The sequence below is a fragment of the Solanum dulcamara genome, chromosome 9 (genome assembly GCF_947179165.1).
Source record: "Solanum dulcamara chromosome 9, daSolDulc1.2, whole genome shotgun sequence".
NCBI lineage: Eukaryota > Viridiplantae > Streptophyta > Magnoliopsida > Solanales > Solanaceae > Solanum > Solanum dulcamara.
In genome coordinates, this window is record NC_077245.1 from 72,124,521 (window position 1) to 72,134,508 (window position 9,988).

Genomic DNA, 9,988 nt, shown 5'->3' on the forward strand with positions numbered 1-9,988 from the left:
TACCAAAAAAAGTACTAGTGAATTAGATTGCTGAAACAATGTACGAAAAGAAATTACATGTTCCCATGTATGACAAGTCAATCAAATCACTAGTTTTGTACTTTTTCATTTAATAAAGCATTAATAATTTCAACTATATTCCATGTTTTAAATCTGTTGCCAACTACCATTCAACTATATTTAAGTTTTAAAGCTGTTGCCAACTACCATAGGGCGTGGGGTCACTAATAAAATACACCCAACTCGTACTCTCAATTTTTCGAGGTATTCATATTAAAACTCAAATTCTTATATTTTTCAAACTTCACAAATAGACATTTTTCAACTCTGATAATTATTATCCTAGAATTAAATTATGAAATTTCAAACTCCAAAATTATATTTTGAAAAGTAATCTATGTACCTATTTCAACCAAATATCCTTGAGATTGGGTTAATTGAACTTTCAAAAGTAATAAATTGGGCTTTGGCATGAATCTTTCAAAACTCAAAAATAGTCAAACTGAAGTCTTTTAATTAGCAAGAGACCAATCTTCCGTTGCTCATTTAAAATTCTAAGTTTTTCTTTGAAACATTCCAAATTATTTTTCAAGGACAAAATAAAAAATGGTCACATTATTTCAATCAAATAGTCATTTTCCATCCCTAAAATAAAAATAGTCACTTGTGAAATTTTATTTTATTATCCTAGAAATTTAATTGTGAAGTGTGATAGTATTGAAAAGATCATTTTCTTCTATTAATAGTTTTGGTACAAAAACAATGTCAGCGAAAGCTGCTACTGTTGCTATCAGTGAAGCCTTCGGTAGCAAACGGAACCGCAATTGGTATCGCTAAGACATTTACCCTTGAAACGGTGGCTCTGTGACTCACAAGTTTTTAATGATCTTGTGATCGGTTCAATTAAATGTGTTTTTATTCAATTTCAATGATTTTATTATGCATAATTCGATCTTAATTATATGTTTTCGATAAATTTCTCATGAACCCATACATTATGCCTACTTTATAATCATGATATATATTTAAGAATTATACATGCATCATGGGTTTATGACTATGATTATTTGAAATTTCAAAATTATTTTTCAAAGACAAAATTGAGAAGTAGCATATGTATGCTATTTCCACCAAATATCCTTGAGATTGGGTTAATTGGACTTCAAAGAATTAAAAATTTTGGGCCATAAATTTGGGCCTTGATTTGAATTGGATCAATTTATTATACGTAGACGGTAGACTAATCCTACATTTTTTGTAAAAATCAGCCTTAACAATTATAAAATAATCACTTGTAAATGTTTATTATCTTACTATAAAATTTGAAACTTCACTTACTTTTTCTTTTGTTGATTTCTAATCTTTCGAATCGATTTGGTTGGTATAATCAAAACGATCAATATGTAGAATCAGAACAAGTAATTGCTGAGATTTGCGCAGACATTTGTAATTCGTGGTCTAATTAGACAACATCTTGCTTCGAACATAGGAGTTGCTAAGAGTAAAATTTCTCAAATGATATCAGAGGGATTTGCATGTATTGTGGAAATTCCGTTTTCTCTAAAAATGGGTAGTGAACGCATTTCAACCAAATATTCTTGAAATGAAAAATCACCTCATATGTGTATTTAAGACTCTATATTACATCTGATGAATCTATTATTTAATACTTACTAATATAATAGTTTAATTACAAGCCCTAACAGATTATGATTATTTATATCAAATTAACTTTTATTTATTGTTTATTTGCAATCAATGTACGTAAGAGTAAAAGAAGGAGCGTGCGGTCATGTGTTTCTTTTCAAAAATCTTTTTTTAATTACAATTTAGAGATTTGAGGATACATGTTTCCCAAAAAGGTAAAGTGTAATGATCCGTTCTCATCGTTATGAATAAGCCAATGAGAAAGAAAATTGGAGCCGGAAAATTTTTGATTAATAACTTAGAAATTTCGAGACTAGGCGAAACTTGGACGAAATCTGAGTCAGGTGGGGTCTAGGATAATCCGATAATGAATTAGGGTTGATCTCAAGGTTTGATTGTTTGACCTGATATCCAAGACAATAAGGAGCTCGTACGCCTTTACGAAATCGAATTCGGGCGAGTAAAACTCCCGAAATTAATCTTGGCATGAAAATGTTATTTTAAAATGTCAAGGTTTGAGGTTGTGTTGCGAAATGAGGGCTTGAGATTTAAAATATGAGTTTCTGTCTCCATGCAACTCGCTATAGCGGGTATAATCCCGCTATGGCAGTAGCTGCTATAGCGGGCTAGACGCGAACTTAACTGGGACCCCCCCCCCCCCAAAAAAAAAATGTTACTATTTGCTGCAACTTCGTTTTTGAAGAGCTAAAGACGACCTAGAGCTGGTTCTTTTCAGTTTTCCACCAATTTCTTGGTAAAGGTAAGTAATTCATTCCTCTAATGTGTAATTCGATTCTTAGACCTTAAAATCTATGGAAATTTACTTGGAAAAAGATTTTGGTCTGAAATTAATGGTGGAAAAGGCCTTAATTGGGGAGATGATCATGAAATTGGCCAAGGGTTAGTATTTGTGCATAATCTAGGTAACTTAGGTCATTGTTCATTGATTACTTGTATTCTCTATTGTTTTAGACCAAGAACGAGTGAAGACATTGAAAAAAGGGAAAGCTTCAGTTCTTTAGAGTTTCCACTTGTTTCGAAGTAGATGATGATTGTGTATTTCCCGTTTGTGTTATATGTGCTTGTTAACTACTTCACTAGTATTGCATGCATAATATATGATTACTGAAAAATGAAAGAACATGAATTGAAATGACATCTTGTGATCAAATTGCATGCAATGAATGTATTACTTGGTTGTGCAAGTATGTGTGCCTATTCATTGTGGTTGTGGTTGTGATTTGATTTGTGAATTCATGGTGGATTGGGTACCATATCGATACATTGTATCGGGTACCACGCCGATACAATTGGATCGGGTGCCACACCGATACATAATTTGATCAGTTACCACGCTGGTACACTAACTATTGAAACGTGTACACTCCGGTACACTAACAGTTTAAGTATGGGTTCCATGAGAAGACCATTGTTGACTGTTGAATTGTGATTGAGCATGTTTATCTATATAATGACTTAAGAGTTGGCATGACTGTGATATGATTATATATATTGTTGCCTTACTATGTTGTGGTTGCTTGTTCATATTTCATTTACTGAAAATGACTGCGTGATTCTCCTAGTACACTGTGGTTGTGTACTGATACTACACTTACTCTTACTGCACTTGCTCTTTCTTTACTGAGTACAGGACATCTTCAAGCGGTTGTTGAGATACCTCGATTAGGAGATTGTTAATCATCTAATTAAAGGGTGAGTTAGTTCTTTCATGCTACCGTGAATTCATCTTAGTTCTTAGTCCCTTCTCTTTGGACTTATAGCTTTTCAGACTCTTATTTCATATTTATTGATTTCGGGGTTGCATCCCCTTACTCTAAACTTTTAGTAGAGTTTTGGTATAATCAATTTCAGGTTCTAGGATGTTATTTTTGCATTTGTTTTGATAAAATTTTCTGAGTTTATGGAAACTCAATTTTTAGTTTTTTACACTATATTTTTTAATCTATTTTTACTTGTTAAATGCATGTTTTGGTTAATAGCTATGTTCTAGTTTAGTTAGTTTTAGTTCTCCCACCGAAGAATTAGTGTGAGTGCTACTCACGGCGGGTCAGGATCATGGAATAAAGAATCCTCAAACCTCTCCCCATATTTTTTTTCTCCATATTCTTTTCCTCTCCAACCTCTTGTATTTATCGATTTCAAGACTAAGTCGTGTATGTTTCAACATTCCACCATATTTCATCTGTAGTTTTCTCCTTTTTCAATTTCATTTCGATATTTTTTTTGTTTCAATTTAAAATCACGCCCCCCAAAAATCAAAAGTTCTATTTATTACCCGCAAATCCTAGACACTTCACAAGTTAAAAAAATCAAAGCCTAATGTGACAGTCAAGAATGATGTGAGGAATATAAAGTCAAAAAAAGAAGAAGTTATTGTGAAGATATTCAAAGATCAATTTTTTTCATATTTTATGATTGTGTTACTTTTAGAGTGTGTATGGACTATGAAAATCTGATTCTATAATCATTATATACACTCTATGTTATATCCCTCAATGTTAAGATTTTCACCAAGATATTTGAAAGTGCATAATTAAGTTTACTTAAACATTTAAAATTAGCCTATGTACCAAGTGCATACACTAAGTGCATAATTAAGTTTTCTTTACATCAGATTTTTAATTGTACCAATCTATTTATATATCTAACTTATACACTTTATATCAGGGGTAACTAAATGAAAAATGAAATTTTGACTTAATAAAAGGAACAATTTCAAATATATACAATAAACTAATTAGTTTACAACAAATATAACCATGTTTTATTTACATTACTTATACATGAGTTATACACTGAATATACATTATGATACACTCAAAAATTAAATATAGCTTGACTATGCATGAAATATACACTGACTATACAACGAATGATCATTTTTTTGATAATTACTTTTGCCGAATGGCCATGTGGTGTAATTATCCCTTAATAGTAGAATCTATCTTTATACTCATTATATACATTACTTGTTGAGCTTTTCCTTCTGGCATAACTAAGTGAAAAGGAGAATTTTGACTTGACAAAATATGGATTACCACGTGAAAAGGAGAATTTTGACATTTTTGAATCGTACTAACCTATATATATATATACTAACAAAATATGTTTTATATTCATTATATACATTATCTTTGGGTCTGTCCTCCTTACCATAAACTTGGTATAATTTTTTAAGGCAATTTATAGCCTGTTTGGATTGACTTATTTTTAAACAGCTTATAAGTTGAAAATTGCTTATAAGTTTTAAAAAAAAAAATAGGTGCAAATCAACTTTTTTTTTTGACTTATAAGCTGTTCTCAACTTATCAACTGCTTAAAATAAGTTCATTCAAATAAATTCAACTATTTATTGGGGTTTATTTTAAGCACAAAATGACTTTAAGTTGGCCAGCCAAACACTTAAAAAAAACTGAAAATAACTTATAAGTCAATCCAAACGACCTCTTATAATTTAGTATAAGCATAAGTTTAGTTTAAAATCTCCAAGCCAGTTTATATTCACACTTCATAAATTGCTTTGATATTTTGTGAATACACATTTTTGGTACTGAAAATTATATATAAAGACGTATATTATATATATTTGTAGATTGTTTTGTTGAACAATACTTCTTTGTTATTTTAGAAAAAACATATATTCATTGGGGAGCCTACACCAATACTGATGTTTTTGTTGAGCTTATAGAGCCTCTGAATGACGATCAATTTCAACAGTTCAAGAATTATCCATTTGGATTATTTCTCAACATGTCATATACAAATGTGTAATACTAGTCCATACGCATTTTTTCATATGTAGAGATCAAAAATGAAAAGAACAATATCTAATGTTAGATATTGAAAACTAAAAAGTCCTATTAAAACTAGTAATATTCTCTCTTGAATACGTTATTTATAAAAAAAAAATTGGGAAAATTACGTGAATAGACAAATATATACTAGTTAATTAGATAACATATCTATAGTTTGAATTAATTACGGCTTGCCACTAACATCTAACTATAATTACAGTTTGAGTTTTGTATATTTCGCACGATTATACAAATGTTGTGCGTGATCATACAAATGATGTGAGCGATTATACAAACGTTGTGCGCAGATTGTATACCGAAATATACAAACACTATACAAAAACTACTAATTGTATAGCGAATTATACAAAAATTGCGAATTGTATAGCGAATTACACAAACGCTGCATGAATTATACAAACTCTGCTATAGTTATAGACACTAAATGTAATTACCCAAACTATAACTATGGAGCATAATTAAGATATCTTTGAATAGCTATATGCGAATATTCTCCTTTTGAAATTGGGTTGATTGCACTTCCATGGACTAATAAAAATTTGGGCCATAAAATTTGGCTTAGGTTTGACCCACAACAATAAGCCCATAATCGTTTTTCCTCTTGCACAAAAACCCTAATTGTTCTTCAAACTTCACTCTGTTCCATCAGCAAAAAGAAAAAAAATAATAATCAGAACTTGCCGCTCGTTGACGCATTTGCAAAAGCAGAGCCACCATGGTTGCCGCCAAGAAAACGGTAAAAAATCTCTCTCTATCTACCCAATTATCTCTATAATTTGTTGGTTCACAATGAAATCAAGAAAATGCAGTTCTTTTTGTTTTTGTTTTTGGGTGTTGATTTTGTTGTTGTAGTGATTTGAATAGATCTTTTTTTTTAATGCAGAAGAAGACCCATGAAAGCATTAACAATAGGCTGGCTCTAGTTATGAAGAGCGGCAAATACACATTGGGTTATAAGACTGTTCTTAAGACTCTTAGAAACTCCAAAGGTCAGTTTTCAGCTCAGCTCAAATAGTTTTTTTTAGCTTTTATTTGGAATTAATTTGTGGGTTGTTCTTATTATTGCATTTCATTGCTTGTTTGGTTCTGTAGTTGGTAAATATAAGTTTAAAAATTTGATCTTTGGCATATTATTGTGCATAGATGTAGATTGTCAAATATGGGTTTTGTTTTGAATATATTTGTTGGTTGTTTTAAGGAGAGAGAAAAAAAATATCATATTCTTATACAATATCTTAGTTGAATTATATGTAATGATCAATAAATTAAGTTGAATTATATATCTACCCATACCAAAAACATAGCAAAATCCAAGCCTTGCACCTGGTAAATATTTGTTAATGCTTGTTTAAAGTAGTCTACCTCACGAGGCAAGGATAAGGTATGTGTATACACTACCCTCCCCAGATCCTCGTTATGCTGTTGTTTGGTTAAGTAGTGTTAAAAGATGATCTTTAGCAGATTATTCTGCATAATTTTAGATGGTGATATATGGGTTTTGCTTGGAATATTTTTTGTTAGTGGTTTTTGTTTCATTTCATTGTATGTCAAGCTCTGTAGCTGGTAAATATATGTTAATGTTTGATTAAAGTAGTATTGAAAGCTGATCTTCAGCAGATTATTATGCATAGTTGTTGATGATCATACAAGGTTTCTGTTTGCATTTCATTGTATGTCAAGCTATGCAGTTAGCAAAATGTTTGATTAAAGTAGTGTCAAAAGATGATCTTTAGCAGATTACTATTCATAGTTATAGATTTCTAATACGGGTTTTGTTTGTATTTCATTGTATGTCAAGCTACGCAGCTGGTAAGTATATGTTAATGTTTGATTTAAGCAGTATTAGAAGCTGATCTTTAGCAGATTATTATGCATTGTTGTAGATGTTCAAACATGGGTATGTTGCATTTCATTTTATGTCAAGCTATGCAGTTCGGAATCGTATGTTAATGTTTGATTAAAGTAGTGTTATCTTTAGCAGATTATTATGTATAGCTCTAGTCAAATATGGGTTATGTTTGGAATATATTAGTTGGTTGTTTTAGTTTCATTTCATTGTATGCGAAACTCCTCAGCTGGTAAATGTTTGCTTAACATAGTGTTAGAAGCTGATCTTTAGTAGATTATTATGCACTGTCTTAGGTGGTCAAATATGGGTTTTGTTTGACAATAAAATAGGTTTAGATCCCATGTATTTCAAGGTAAATGTTTAATGAGAAATTGTAATATGTGGCCATGGTCGTGTTGATTGAATAATGAGAATTATGTTGCTAGTATATATCTGTGCAAGACTCTTGTTTTCAGTATTGTAGACGATTGAATCTTTTATAAATTGATTGGGAAAAGGATTGTTAGTTGATTATGGATCTGCACTTTATGAAGGAGTTGTGTTGACTTATGATGTAACTTGGGTTTCTAAATTTTTCGTTTCCAAATTACAGGAAAGCTTATTATCATTGCCAACAACTGCCCTCCTCTCAGGAAGTCTGAGATAGAGTATTATGCTATGTTGGCAAAGGTTGGAGTTCACCACTACAACGGAAGTAAGTGCATATCTTTGTGTGTATAAACAGTATTGTTTTAGATGTTTGAACTTTTTTGGGGCACTTTTGAAATGTTTTTAAATATTGTTTGCTGTTTTGACTGCATGAGTGAAAATATATAAGTTGCTTTCTTTTTGTTAGGATGTGAACTATGTAACTTTGGCAGGAGTATTGAAGTACCTTCTGATGACTGCTTGGTAAAAAACAAATGCCTCAGAAAGTCATGATTATATGAGATTTAGAGCCCGTTTGGATTGGCTTATAAGTTGCTTACAAGCTGTTTTCAATTTTTTTTTGAGTGTTTTGCCGGACAACTGAAAGTCATTTTGTGCTTAAAATAAGCCCCAATAAATAATTGGGTTTGTTTGGATGGACTTATTTTAAGCAACTTATAAGTTGAAAACAGCTTATAAGTCAAAAAAAATAAGTTTGGCTGCACCTTCTTATTTTTTTAAACTTATAAGCAGTTTTCAACTTATAAGTTACTTAAAATAAGTCCATCCAAACATGCTCTTAGAAAGCATAGTTCCTAAGTTTTGGTGATAGTTGGATCTCATGGTTCCAAGAGTCTATCTATCGCGTATAGACGTTAAGGGCATGGTAGCCTAACCATTGAGGTGAAGTTGGGTCCTAAACAATCAAATGGAACAATATATAGAGTAAATCCCATGGAACTGTAACAAAGATTATGTTTCTGGAGATAGCTATTTGGAATGTGTGGGGAGAACAAACAGTAAAAATTGTTCCATGCTTAAAGTATAAATGTTTTGTCGATGATGGAGATCTATCTTCATAAGAGTCCATACGTGCATAAGAATGTCGTCTTTTTTTTTTTTGTGGATCATGGATTCTTTTGTAAGCTTGTGTTCATGTACCGTTAGTCCAGAAAAGATCTATTGTGTGAAGAATTAGTTGACAACTGCCCTAGGTCTTTTGGTCAGTAGTGTAAGGACACAGCAAATGATGTGTGTTAGGGCACATCAAAGGTTCGAACATTGCCATGCACAATGTATGTGATGATCCTTGGATTGGTAGTATCATACAAGTCTTGGAAATTATGTGCTGAGATTCCTATTTCTTGTTTCAGACAATGTAGATTTGGGGACTGCTTGTGGTAAATACTACAGGGTCTGTTGCCTCAGCATCATCGATCCAGGTTAAATTCTGGCCCGACTCGATTTACTGTTGGATGAATATCCTTAAAAGTATTCCTGAGTTTAATGTTCTTTATTTTATAATTCTTCAGGTGATTCTGACATCATTAAGAGCATGCCTGGTGACCAGTGAGGCTTGCCATTCTGAATCTTTGGAAAATTGTCCATTTTGTTTTTTGTTTCTATGAGAAGAGTAGCTAGTAGGTGTAGATGATAATTCTACTTTATTGTGGTGAATGCCTAGATAATTTTGATGTTATTGGAATCATTTTTTCTGTCTTGAGCTAGTAATTTCACTTTTATGAACAATGATTTGTTGTGCCATATTATATACTTTAAAATTATGAGTTTTTTGGAATTTGAACATCTCCAAGTTAAATCCCTCTCAAAAGTCACTTGCACAACCTCTAAATTTGGTTGGTCAAATCTTGTTGGAGTGAAGTATGCAAAATTGTTTTTGTTAGCCAATGTTTTTGAAAATAACTTCTCTATCTCGAAGATGTTGTGAAAATAACCTCTCTCGGCGATGTTGTGTTAACTCCTGCGTACACTCTATCATTCTTGGATTCCACTTTAAAGGATTTCATTGTGTTTGTTATTATTGTATGCAAAATTGTTTTAGTTGAATATATATATATATATATATGTTAAGTTAATGATTTTCCAGCTAATGTGATTTAACTTTTTATACATAATGAAATGAATTTTATTTTTTTTATATAAGTTCCAAAGTGTCTAATTAATAGGTCTTTTTCCTGTATCTATGAATTCTAGTATACTCATAAAAATGATACTCTTATACTACATT

At 31.4% G+C, this 9,988-nt stretch overlaps 1 protein-coding gene across 1 annotated transcript; it reads left to right on the forward strand.

Moving 5' to 3' along the window:
* Positions 1-6,068: 6,068 nt before the first annotated feature.
* On the forward strand, positions 6,069-9,538 carry LOC129904480 (60S ribosomal protein L30). Its single transcript, XM_055980049.1, has 5 exons — positions 6,069-6,219; positions 6,367-6,472; positions 7,925-8,026; positions 9,114-9,182; positions 9,273-9,538. The coding sequence occupies exons 1-5, from the start codon at positions 6,199-6,201 to the stop codon at positions 9,311-9,313; spliced, it is 339 nt and encodes a 112-aa protein (XP_055836024.1). The 5' UTR covers positions 6,069-6,198; the 3' UTR covers positions 9,314-9,538.
* The last annotated feature ends 450 nt before the right edge of the window (positions 9,539-9,988 follow it).